Source organism: Misgurnus anguillicaudatus, chromosome 25 (genome assembly GCF_027580225.2).
Source record: "Misgurnus anguillicaudatus chromosome 25, ASM2758022v2, whole genome shotgun sequence".
NCBI classification, from domain to species: Eukaryota; Metazoa; Chordata; class Actinopteri; order Cypriniformes; family Cobitidae; genus Misgurnus; species Misgurnus anguillicaudatus.
In genome coordinates, this window is record NC_073361.2 from 16,338,754 (window position 1) to 16,351,754 (window position 13,001).

At 36.7% G+C, this 13,001-nt stretch overlaps 2 protein-coding genes across 2 annotated transcripts; one reads left to right on the forward strand and one right to left on the reverse strand.

The window, feature by feature from the left end:
* The first annotated feature begins 757 nt into the window (after positions 1 to 757).
* On the forward strand, positions 758 to 4,374 carry LOC129426387 (somatomedin-B and thrombospondin type-1 domain-containing protein). The gene is made up of 6 exons (XM_055182641.2): positions 758 to 1,006; positions 1,133 to 1,471; positions 1,617 to 1,811; positions 1,935 to 2,010; positions 2,262 to 2,438; positions 4,112 to 4,374. The coding sequence occupies exons 2-6, from the start codon at positions 1,189 to 1,191 to the stop codon at positions 4,227 to 4,229; spliced, it is 849 nt and encodes a 282-aa protein (XP_055038616.2). The 5' UTR covers positions 758 to 1,006; positions 1,133 to 1,188; the 3' UTR covers positions 4,230 to 4,374.
* On the reverse strand, positions 4,288 to 9,941 carry terf1 (telomeric repeat binding factor (NIMA-interacting) 1). Its single transcript, XM_055182640.2, has 10 exons — positions 9,690 to 9,941; positions 9,479 to 9,580; positions 9,171 to 9,298; positions 8,992 to 9,078; positions 8,253 to 8,399; positions 7,769 to 7,878; positions 5,784 to 5,822; positions 5,526 to 5,620; positions 5,223 to 5,293; positions 4,288 to 4,926 (listed from the first exon to the last, which is right to left on the reverse strand). The coding sequence occupies exons 1-10, from the start codon at positions 9,856 to 9,858 to the stop codon at positions 4,768 to 4,770; spliced, it is 1,107 nt and encodes a 368-aa protein (XP_055038615.2). The 5' UTR covers positions 9,859 to 9,941; the 3' UTR covers positions 4,288 to 4,767.
* Between the last annotated feature and the right edge of the window lie 3,060 nt (positions 9,942 to 13,001).

Below are 13,001 nucleotides of genomic sequence, written 5' to 3' on the forward strand. Positions count from 1 at the left end.
CGAAAAATTTGCATGACACAAAATTAAATTCCACGAGTAATCTAGAGCGAGTAACGCGATGCCCCGCATTTGGTGTGTACGTAGCATTACTGTGGGCATTTTATTATTGAAACAACACATATTGTGTTACTTTTAACACAACTTGTGTTTAATTTTAACACAACTTGTGTTTAATTTTAACACAACTTGTGATTAATTTGAACACAAAATCGACAAAAAATGACACCTGATTTGTGTGAGAATTACACATAATGTGTTAAAGGCATTACACAAAAAGATGTGTAAAAATTAACACATCCTTTCTTAGAGTGTAGCCTATAATTTTTTCTGAATTTTTTAAATGTAATATGTGAATTTGTACCAACATAAACATTTCACATCTTTCTGGGAAAAGTAAAGCATCACTCGGCAGTCTCTCTGCAATCTTCATTAACCTAACACTTTAACCATAAGTAACCTTTTGAAATATTAAAATCATTTGCCTATTGCAAAACCTTTGCAACTGTTTTTGAAACTATAATTGTGACGCATGTTGTAGTAATAAACCCCACACTGATCCTGTTTCTGATTCAATTATGTTACCGCTGTGAAGTGTACTGATTAGATACAACCTAATTCAACACCCTAAGTCTCTAAAGAGGAAATGTAGCAGACATACCAAAGTTAATTAACCAACTTGTCTTTGATAAACAATAACTGTTTGGAGAGATTTTCAAATGAAATGCATTGTGACATCTAACAGGACTGTGCATGGCCTCAGGCTCTTTAAACTGGAGCGACGCCAACTGTTCACATTCCTCCTACTGTTTCTCCGCTGTACAAGCTTCTGTTGTCCAGTGAAAACAGTCTGGGCACTGATCTGGGATCTGTTTGATGTGGGCACAGCAGCCAGAAGAACAGCAGAGAGAGAGAAAACTCTCACACACCCTTCACTCAAACAACATTTCCCCACCTTTTTCCTCTCAGATTGTGCCCTGTGTACTGGATTGAAGACATAGACATACGGGTGAGTATTACAGACTAAATTCTGCTATTGTGGTTACCACAAAATAACTTTTTATAAACGTTTTTTATAGCTTGAGCTCAATGAGTTTACCTGTGAGCACCTGTAACTCTTTCATTTCTTATCTAGGAATGAGACCCTCTGCGATGTGTGTATGAGGAACCAAACACGGCAACAAGAACTGAATGCTGCACCTTTTTAAACTTGCAGGGTTATTTCTCCGGTGTTTTTTGGGGGGAGTTATGGGGTTGTTGTCTGTGGAGCAAAATGCCTGGCTGTTTGTGGCCATTTTATTTGGGATATACCACTTTGCTGAAGGTGGGTGCTCGGGAAGGTGTTGCCAAGGAGCCGTTCACACCTGCTTTACTACGGATTGGAGGATGGATCGAGTCTACGGGACGTGCTTTTGTGATGAAGGGTGTGTCAGAACAAACGACTGTTGCTTTGACTATCCAACAGAGTGCCCTGGTAAGTAATATTTAAGATATCAAGGTTATATTTTCACAAAAGTTCTTTACATTGTGTAGGATGATTTTATGTAGAAAACAATGCTGTTATGTATTGTAAAGTATAGTAACCATATGTAAACATGGTGATGTTGATATGTGTTTAGCTCGGCCATGTGTCGTGAGCGAATGGAGTCACTGGAGCGGATGTGAAAAACCGTGCCAGCCCTCGTTTCGTGTTCGAAGACGCAGTATTCAGACTGAGCCCCAAAACAGTGGTCAGGTCTGTCCAACCCTTGAGGAACAGGCGGGCTGTATGGAGTATCAGGACCATCAGAGACAGTTTTGTGCTCAGACTCGAGGTATGAATGCAATACATCAGAACGATTGCAGATTGTGGGTACAAACAGAAAATTGAGCTTTAGAGTAAATCTAGAGCTATTCAAAGTTGTAATTTAATAAAAAATGTGTTGGATTAATTCCAGGAGCAGCTTTTATAACCACAATGGAGTACAGCAAAGGCCGAACACACGGTTTGTATGGGGCTCCGGTGGATTCTGGGTATGTATCACCGTAGATTTAACAAACACAAAGACACTGCTCATGATGAGAAGCCTGTCTATTCAATCCAACAAAAACACAATATCCTGTTTGGCAGTTTAATTTTGACTTAAAACGTAAAACACTTTTTAAAGCATCTTCCAGTCATCATTAGAAACATATTGATCACATACTCTGTCATACAAAAACATCAACACACGAAGACAACTCTTGTATTGATCACAAAAAACAAAAGGAAATGTTGTTCACAGATTCTGTATGGAGTTCAAGTTGGAGTCTCTCACACCACAGTGCATGGTTGAGAACCGACCGTACACCCGCTGGATGCAGTACATGAGAGAAGGTTACACCATCTGTGTGGTTTGTCAACCTCCAGCCATGAGCAACCACAGCCGGAGTTGCCAAGGAGACGGTAACCTAGCTGAGAGGTAGTGTATTTATACAGTCAGATGTAAAGACATATATGTGACCCTGGACCCCAAAACCAGTCATAAGGGTCCATTTTTATATCATCAGAGTAAATAAGCTTTCTATTGATTAGTGTTCTTTTAGGATAGGACAATATTTTGCCAAGATACAACTGTTTGAAAAGTCTTTAGCAACACATATTACTAATGATAAATAGGTTTTTGATATATTTACAGTAGGAAATGTACAAAATATCTTCATGATATTAATATCCTAATGATGTTTGGCCTAAAAATTGTTCGTTTTGACCAATACAATGCATTTTTTGCAATTGCTACAAATATACCAGTGCTACTGGTTTTGTTGTTCAGGGTCACATATATTATACAGAGTTCATAGTAAGCTAATGGTCTTTTTATGGTAAAAAATTAAACATTTAGGTGCGATTTCCCAGACAGGGTTTAAGTTAAAGGGACACTCCACTTTTTTTGACAAGATGCACACCAGTATTATTTTTTGTATGGTATGTTTGTAAAAACTACTTAAATGTCCTAATATAACCAAGGCCTAGTCCTGGCTTAAAGGTACATATTTTTTTGAAAATATGCTTATTTTCCAGCTCCTTTAGAGTTAAACATTTTATTTTTAGCGTTTTGGAATCCATTCAGCTGATCTCCGGGTCTGGCGCTAGCACTTTTAGCATAGCTTAACAAAATCCATAGAATCTGACTAGGCCTTGGTTATAGACTGTTTAAGCAGTAACAACATAAACAAGCGGCTGTCGTGGTCCGCACATAACTTCCGGTAAACTCCGCTAAGAATAAATAACAACAAAGTTCTTTAAACGTAGTTTATTTATATAACAAGCAAAAACACAACACAGATTACCTAGTAAACCAAAACAATTGTTATTTTCGACGAGGCATTTGTTCAAGAGATCAGTTTAGCAACTAGTCAGACCATTAAAAAAAAACTAAACCGGAAGCAAAGTTCGGATCCAGAGGTGTATCGCGTCAGCGCACGTGCGTACAATGAAATGGTGAATATTAGGACATTTCTTACAAAAAAACAATACTGGTGTGCATTTTGAGATAACACAATGGCACTGATATATGTTAAAGGAACAGTATGTAGGATTGTGGCCAAAACTGGTATTGCAATCACAAAACTTGTGGCTAAAACTGGTACTACAATCACACAACTGGTGGCCAATAGACAAAATGACAACATAAACATCAGTTGAGGGCTGCAACTCCACTTTTTAAATGACAATATCCTGGCCAGACCACTGTTGTCAGTGATTTAAGTAGTTGAAATGAAAATGATTTCTTAATATCTAGTGACATATCAGGGCCATTTTATGATTAATTAATATAAATTTCTTACATACTGTTCCTTTAAGATATCTTAGTGCAAGAAGTTTTTAAATTATGGCAGCTCAAATATGCATTTTAGTCTGGGACTAGCCTTGTCCGGAAAACCACCCTCTAGAATACTACATCTTGTCTTCTTTAATATATGGCAATTAGAGTAGGATCTTATTATGTTTTTTTTATACTATATATCATATATTATGCTTAGAAATATGTATGTTTATCTGTTACTTAGTACTTATTTACAACAAGACAGTATACTAAGAATTCATGCCCACACAACTCTCAGTTTTGTACTTGATCTCTTCTGGTGTTGTCAGGAATGATCTTCTGCACTGGCAGGCGGTAGGAAGTCCTCGCTGCAGAGGAACGTGGAGAAAAGTACAGAGACTCGAGCACTGCTCCTGCCCACAAGTACACAGCTTCATTTTCATTTAAATACAAAGACTTGTAAAAGGATCCTGACTTATACACAAACCTACAAATGAACAATATGTCTCATTTTCTGTCTGAAAACATTTATTAAAAATCCATTAGTTTGTACAGTCATTTTGCTTTAAATAAACTTTTTTCTTGAAAGCTATATTTACAAAATGAATAAAGGCAAAACAAAGTTGACTTTTTCTCACTTCTGCCCTCTAATGGACAAATATTTATCCTAAAGTTCAAAAAGTCAAATCAGATTACGTAATTCTGCTTAGCATGGGTTTGTTTGCCTTAAATGTTTCCATTTATTTAGTTGTACAACAGAAAACGAAGCAAAAATAATACCACTGCACTGGAAAACAATTAAATTGGGCTGCATATAAAAATAAAACAAAACTGGGTAAAATCAGTTAAATAAAAATAAAACAAATAAGAATATTCATAACTATTCATCTTCCATTACAACAACTGCATACATTTGTGAAGCAGCACTGCTTGCGATTACAACTTTCAAGCAAGAACTAATTAACAAAGAAATAAAATAAACAACTCAGGCCATGTGCAGCTTCTTTAGAGTTCTCCACCTGTCCTTAAGCATAACACTTGTACGATTCTTAAAATCAAATTCATTCAGGATTATGGCCCATTTTCCCTCCCCATGCCGTCTCACACCTGCTTTAAGCATCCTGTCTTCTTCTGATGTCCATTTCTGTGAAAAGCAAATCTTTAATGTGACTTAAAAAAGCTATTTGGTGGTATACACCTGTATGAAGAGCTCAGATGTAAAACCCTCTGTGTCTGACATGTTTTCTTGTAAATTAGCATTTTTATCCGACTGTGCCAACAAACCGGTATTTCCTAATGGCCTGATGCTGGAATTAAGTGGATTTTAAGCAAAAGTATTTGATGAATGCAAAATACGTGCCGAGAACTTTATCTCATCTTTGACAAAGGTGGCATTTAAAGGCTTTTGCATCGGGGGCTCCTCATATATAACTAACTTACCCTCCTGCTTCGGTTTGTTGCACTAATATTGCTTTCTGCTACTGGAGGGATGCTACTCCTCCTGGAAACCCCTGTTAAAAAAATAATATAGGTTGTAAACAATAAGCCTAAATAGAGTTGATGTGTTCCTGTAGCTCACTTCATAGTGGGCTACATTAGCAGCACAGAGGTCATGGGTTTGATTCCCAGGGGACACATATTGATAAAATGTATAACTAGAAGCACTGCATCTGCATAAATATAATGATTCAGTATGTCTTTACTGCTGCAGAAAACAAATAAAACACAAATCGGAGAACTTACTGCAAACGGTGCTTATCCTAAGCGGTCTTGGTTCTTTCTTTGCCGTTTCTGGTTTCCATAACTCAATTTGTTTTGAAAGGAGTTTCTTTTTGTGTCTGTAAAATGGTAGATAGAATGTATTTAATTATATTAATGGAATGGTTAGATCATTGTCAGATTTTGATCATTAATGGGAGCCTTGTTCAATGTGTTCAATTTCAAAGTGAATTTGGCTTTTTGAATATCCTGTATGTTGAAATTGCCTCTCGACAACCTCACCTGACGTTAACCACCTCTGGATCACCCTGGTCTTCATTTCTGTATGAAATCACCAGCACAAAGCCCAACAATCATGAAAAAATGCAATGATTCACATTGAAAACACTTGCTCAGCTATACACTTAAGTTTTCCTTAAGGAGGATGATTTTTTTCAAGTGACCAGATTAAATTATATTTATTATAATATGTGCCCTAGACCAGTGGTTCTCAAACTAGGGGCCGTGGGGGCCCCAGTTAATCAGATTTTATAAAATAAGTTAATTTATTATAAATTCTGTGTAATTAAAGCTCAGAAAAATAAGGCTACTAACCAACAGAACTACATTGTACACATTAATATGTTTTATTTATTTCAAATCTTAAGTTTTGGAATGATTTATGTCCTAAATTTTCTTTGGGGGGGCCAAAAAGGGATGCACCGTACGTAAGGGTGGGGCGCACGCCGAAAAAATGTGAGAACCACTCAGTCTTAAGTCACCCGGGTATATTTGTAGCAACAGCCATCATTAAAATATTAAATAAAGATCATGTTACATGAAGATATTTTGTACATGTCCTACTGTAAATGTATCAAAAATATATGTATCATTACTATTATGTGTTGCTAAAGACTTCATTTAGACAACTTTAAAGGCGATTTTTTTTTTGCACCCTCAGATTCCAAATATTCAAATAGCTGTATCTCACAAAATATTGTCCTATCCTAACAAACCATACATTAATGAAAAGCTTATTTTTCAACTTCCAGACAACTGATTTTGGTGTCCAGGGTCACTCACATATGAATATCATTATTATTATAGGGCTGTCACAATGATTTAATAATCGTTCAGATAATTATAATTTCAGATCACCGCAATGATTGCATATCTCTCTAAAAAACACAAGGGGGAGCTGCAGCGCCTGTATAAACGAGACAGCATCTAATGGCGCTCTTTGACTGACAATGTAATGCGATACATTGCAAAGCCATTTAATACAGTGGACAAAAACTTTTATAAGCAGTATGAATTGCCAGGTAAAACAGACATTTCCAAAACAGCAATTCTAAATTTCGGGAAGTTTTTGAAAGATATGCATTAAATATGTGCTATATGTATTACTATTAATATTTACTTTCAGGTAAACCTTGCAAAAGATTTAATTTAAATAACGAATTCATGAACAAACAAAAAATCTAGGAGAATTAAACATCAAAGCCCTAAAACAGGCAATTAATCGTCATAATCGGCACAATTGAAGAGTTTCGTTGCAAAACGAGATAAATCCGTTTTTTTAATTTTTCAGAAATCTCGTTTTTTTTGGTAGTGCATTCCAATTAATATTAATTCCTCTGCAGTTGGTTTATTTGATTTAAACCTTCATAACTAAAAAAATACAGCTAAGTAGCACCATAAAACAAAATAATAACATAATAATAAACATGTTTTGACAAAAATGTAAAAAATGGATTTATCTCGTTTTGCAACGAAACTCTTCAATTTATTAGGCAATTAACCGTCAGCCAAATTTCATAATTGTGACAGCCCTATATTATTATTTAATACTTAAAAACACTATGGAGTGGTTTCCCGGACAGAGTTTAGGTTAATCCAGGACTAGACCTGATTTATATTAAGTCATTTAAGAAGTTTATACAAACATACATTACAAAAAAATACTACAGGTGTGCATCTTAAGACAAAACAATGTCACTGGTATATATTACAATGAAACAGGACTAGGTGTTTTTAAATGAAAGCAGCTCAAACATGCATTTTAGCCTGGGACTAGGATAAGCCCTGTCTGGGAAACCGCCCCTATGGGTGTTTCCCAGACAGGGATTAGAAAATAGTTGTAATAGCTGTCCAAACTGAGAACAACTTGCACTGACATATCTTAAAATACATCAGTGCCATTTGTTTTGCCTCAAAATGCACACAAGTAATGTTTTTAGTAAGAAAACTCGGTCCAGGAAACCACCCCTAAAGGTAAAAGAGATTACTCTTTTGATTTCTTTGACTCCGGGCTGGATGATGTCTTCTTGCCATTCTCGTGCTCACATGATGCTTCATCTGATCTCTCCTGACGTGCTTGAACAACTTTCGATGCTGCCTAAAACAAATGCAATCAAAATCTAGTTTATTTTCTCATCACACTGAGCCAGAATCAAATATTACCTCCTTTAAAAGAAAAAAAAAAACATACTGACTTCTTTTAAGTACTCAGCATCTACCTTTAATAGGCAGTTGAGTAATGAGGATGCAGCTAATTGCTAACATTTCCATACCCTCAAGAAAACACCACAATCGTGAGAGATCATTAGGCAAACTCCCAATATATATGGTAACCACATTAAAACCAATGTCAATGCAGGCCATTAGTGTTTGGAGAACACTGACTGTCTCCTTTGAAGATGTACTAGCAAAACAACCCTGAGATCTGACATTGGATGGGGCGACTTTTTGTTTCACATAAAAAGTTTATACCTCGAGTAAGAAATCAGAGGAACGATCTTGCTGAGTGTCAAGGAATGTGTCAACTTTTTTCAGTAGCTGATTGTAAGAAAAGATTATCAGAAGTTGGTCATATGCATTTTTCTTGTTCACAATGGTGGTAAGCTTTCCATGTAGTTTCTGTTAAAACAAACAAAGAAGGCAAATTTCAGTCTATTCTGCAATGCATAATATTAAAAACATGTTTAAAGGACAAGTTCGGTATTTTACACTTAAAGCCCTGTTTTCAGATTGTATGCAGCTGCCCCGAGAATTTTCGGGTGTTTGTTGTTTCATCTCCCACCTCTACAATGGGTTTATAGGTGCACAGGAACAATCCTTCCTAAAATGCATTAAACTTTCGTTTACAAAGACGTGAAACTCACCGAGTGGTCAGGGGTGTTCACTGATATGCTCACACAAAAATCGCTGCAAAAGATGCTTTCCAACAGGTGTTTTAGCATTCGTTGTAAACTTGTGGACCTATTTTCCAAACGCCTCAGGTGGGAGGTGAAACAACAAACACCCAGAAATTCTTGGGCCAGCATCATTATGTCCAAATTTCAGTCAAAACCGTTCTATTTCATCATAAACAATCTGAAAACAGGGCTTTAAGTCTAAAATACGAACTTGTCCTTTTAATCGTTTTATTTTTGCTTCTGTGGAACACAACAGGGGAAAGATAAGCTGGGAGATGAACTACTTATTTAGTCTTTAGCAGGTAAAAATGCACCTCTGGTATCTCGGTCTCTTTTTCCAGCCATTGCAGTGTATCCTTTGCCATCTGTGAATTGCCTTTTTTTAAACACACAGCAACACACTGGAAAACAAAAACGCAATAAACAACAAAACACAAGTCACATGTGAACCCATCTACAATATGAAACAACTATCATTCACAAACATAATAACCTGAACAATCAGCAGAGTCCTGATATTGGCGTGTAAAGCGGGATCACATACTACATCCTCCAATACGTCCCAAACTGGCAGCGATGACATCAACGGAGTGATGCGAGCATCCCGATCATAGTGGACATCTGTCACAAACACATAATAGGTATTTACATATGACAAGACCAAGCACAGCTATCAGTCTGAATAACTGCATTTACATATTGCATATAATCAGTTTGAAATGGTCTATACAATAAATGCACCTTGTATATTCTGCTTAATGCGTAAAATTCACCAAAACAAACATATATTGGTTAACTTACCCAGTTCCTCCCCGTCCATTACTCTCGCAAGGAAACAACAGATGGTTCTCTGAGATGAATGATTTAAACTGTCACTGCATGTCTCAAGCTCATCCACTATAGCTGTAACGTTACACATAATGTAAATGACATCATATACATAACTTTAAAGTAAATAAACACCATAGTTAACTAGATACAACACTATTTAAAAAGAGTAGAAACGCGTTACCCTGAAATATTTTTAAAGTTTTGTGAAACTTCTCAGCAGATCTGTCTCTAAAGAGACGACACAACTGGGTGAAGTAATAATCCACCATCCATGACTGAACGATCCCTTCCACTGTAGGTAAATCTGTTTTATCTGTTGTACTGGAGATCATCTCATGTGACTGCTCCATGCTGTAAACGATGCTGTTTTTGTTGACAACGGAAGGTGTTGACAACAGAAGTTCCCGCCAACTGTGATGCGGAGAAGAAAAAGTGCAACGCCCACAGCGACCCCTGCAGGTTTGGAAGAAATTAAATGCGCTACGTTCAACGCTTGACCAAAGAGTATGCTGTCCAAGAAAACTGATTTAATTGTTTCTCTTACGTTTTTGAAAACGTTTTTATAGCCATATAATTTATTTTAGCTAATGTGTAAAAATAGAAAAAGGTGCGTATTTTTTGTAAGAGATAATGTCAATGTTGTATTAAAATTTGTATTATTTTTTATATAATTTTAAACATTAAAATGTACGAGGGTAGATTATTTTGTGAGGTATGTCCACAGTTGAACTTTATATGTATATAAACTGAATAGCCTAGGGTGTTAAAAACCCCAAAGTGACCAGAGAATCCCTCGTTTTTCATAACTTTGACTTACACTTTGAGCATTACATTATCCAATCATTGCCATGACAACAAGTGTGCAGCTAAACAACATACAAACACGAAATATCTCTAGATGTTTTTGTAAATATGAAAATTGTAGTCTTTTTTAATACTTGGCATTACCTCCTCAAACAAACTGTGTAACTAATAATTGTCCACTAGGTGTCGCGCTCGGTTACGCTATGAAGATGCAAATGCAGTTAGACGTACAGTATTTTATTGCCTCATGTCGTTTCAAACAATTTGTTCTCAAATAGGATCTAAAAAGCGGTAAGTGTTTCATTTGTATATAACTAAACTCCTTATACTTTTTTAAAGGCTCTTATTCTACCGTGTACTCCACTAATATTGACAAGCTTGGTAAATATTAGCAGGCTGTGAAGGAATGTATTTTTGTTTGACCTTTTTATTTTTTATTCAAAACAAGAACACTAAGACTTAAATCCTGTCAGATATGTGTGTGGCACAATTATTGACACATATTCAGTCAATACAAAATCACTCTTGTAAACGTGTTTAGTGCCTATAGTTTTATTCCCAACAGGTAATATACCCACCATTGGGCTTTTGAGGCGTTCTTGAAGGGTAGCAAGTTCTAGCATGCCAAAGATGTAATTTATCATTGCCAGCACTTACCCTCCTGGCTTATCCCGAATACATTCCTAGTGGGCATGGAAATATCAATTGTATTACTACTGTATGTGTAGATCTACACAGAGATAATGTGGCTTGCATAAAAACAGAAGATGGAAAATAAGACCACATATGAGTTATTTACACATTTATTTGTTATCCTGCATATGCTAGTAGACTTAACAGAGACAATGCGGTTTATTTTACAGAAATGTTGACATACATGTACCATAACAAAGTGTTCTGTGATCACATAATTGTACAGAGTACTACATGCATTCAAAGATGCTGATATGTGCAGAAACCGTCTGCAGATTAAAGGTGTCTACGGACATTGAGATACAAGATAACGTTGTTCAAACAAAAAAAAGAGGAAAAAAAAAACAAAGGGATAAAATCCAATGTAGCACTTATGCATGGGAGAACAGGCTATGACACATGGATGACACATTGATTGGTTAAATTATAACCTCGCTTTCAAACGACCAAATAAAATCAAACGCTCGCCGTGATAATATATAACAAATGTTAATGGGAAGAAAAACATGCTTGCTCACAGTCCATCAGCTGTTAGCTCACAGAGTTTATTTTAGCATTCACAAATACCATCCTGACTTAATAGTGTCACACAGACCCAAATTTTCTTGCAATGACAGCTCCCGAACGACGGGAGGTGCTTTTATAGTCATAGGACAACATGCTACAAATAACAACGTAATTGAATTCCTGGTGGTATGCAAGAAAATTGTGCCTTTGTAAAAAGAAGTTACACGGGTAATTGATGGATTTTAAGCCCCAGTCCTTGGATGTCATTTAACAGGTCATATCAAAGTATGAATACGGTATCGTATTTGTGCAATATTTCAAATTGTTACATAGTTGATTGAGGAAACAAACTGAGTCTGATCATGAATGAGACAAGATAATAACTAGCAAACAAACATATTCTTATCATCTGCTTAAAGAGATACTCCAGCCAAATTTACCACATGATTTACTCACCCTCAAGCAATCCGAGATACACATGTCCATCATCCCCCATACAATAACATTTGGAGTTATTTTAGCAAATGTCCCTGCCTTTCCAAGCTCATAAGGGTGGAAAACAGAGATCAGGAAACAACTTCTGACTTTGAAGCCCAAAAAAAAGTGCATTCATCCTTCACAGAAGCAATCAACATAGTTTCAAGGGGACAATAAAGGTATTTTGTAAGAAAAATATCCATATTTTAATAACTAGCTTCTGTTAAAGGAAAACACCACCGTTTTTCAATATTTTACTATGCTCCCACCTCAACTCAGACCAATCAATACATACCTATCTTTTTTCAATGTGTGCACTTAATCTTTGTACAGCATGTCGTGAATGTTCCAGCACCCAGCCTAGCCCCATCCACTCCCTAGGATCCAAACAGGGATGAACCCAGAAGCCACCAAACACCTTCATGCTTTCCCCTTCCGAAGACCCCCACAGGGCAGTTACACGAGTAAGTATGGTGGCAAAAAAAAAAGTAGTTTGCACGACCTCCGGCGCAGTAATATTGACAGAATTTTGAGCGAGAGGGGAGTACTCAGGAGTGATGATGTTACTGCACGCTGAGGTCAAAGTGCTTCAGACTAAGTGCTCTTTGCCATATATTATAGTTCTCAGTTTTATCTGCTCAAAATTCGCCGCGTTTTATTTTGTGCCACCATACTTACTCGTGTAACTACTCATGTAACAGTCTTCAAACAGGGAAAACATGGAAGTGTTTGGCGGCTTCTAAATTCATCCCTGTTTGGATCCTAATGCAGCGTTTAAACTCGACAGCCTCGGTAGAGGTGTCAAGCGCGAGTGATTTCAATTTTAAGTCAATGTGAAGACGCGTTGATGCGCGTTTGGAGGTCTCGCGGCGTGAATGAGGCGTTTGGCGCGGAAGCTGCGATTCCGCCTCATTCCCGCGTCTTGTTCAACATGAAGGAACACTTGATATTGTCCGTAAGCAGTCACCCAGAGCTATACGACACAAGTTCTTATTTTTATAGAGACAGGAAT

Bases quoted from the DNA above. Each gene is read 5' to 3' on its own strand.
- LOC129426387 (XM_055182641.2), top strand. From the start codon at position 1,189: ATGCTGCACCTTTTTAAACTTGCAGGGTTATTTCTCCGGTGTTTTTTG. The intron at 1,472-1,616 runs GTAAGTAATATT...ATATGTGTTTAG, and splicing joins CTATCCAACAGAGTGCCCTG to CTCGGCCATGTGTCGTGAGC. The intron at 1,812-1,934 runs GTATGAATGCAA...GATTAATTCCAG, and splicing joins GTTTTGTGCTCAGACTCGAG to GAGCAGCTTTTATAACCACA.
- terf1 (XM_055182640.2), bottom strand. From the start codon at position 9,858: ATGGAGCAGTCACATGAGATGATCTCCAGTACAACAGATAAAACAGAT. The intron at 9,299-9,478 runs GTAAGTTAACCA...TGTTTGTGACAG, and splicing joins AATGGACGGGGAGGAACTGG to ATGTCCACTATGATCGGGAT. The intron at 5,621-5,783 runs GTGAGGTTGTCG...ACCATTTTACAG, and splicing joins CCAGAGGTGGTTAACGTCAG to ACACAAAAAGAAACTCCTTT.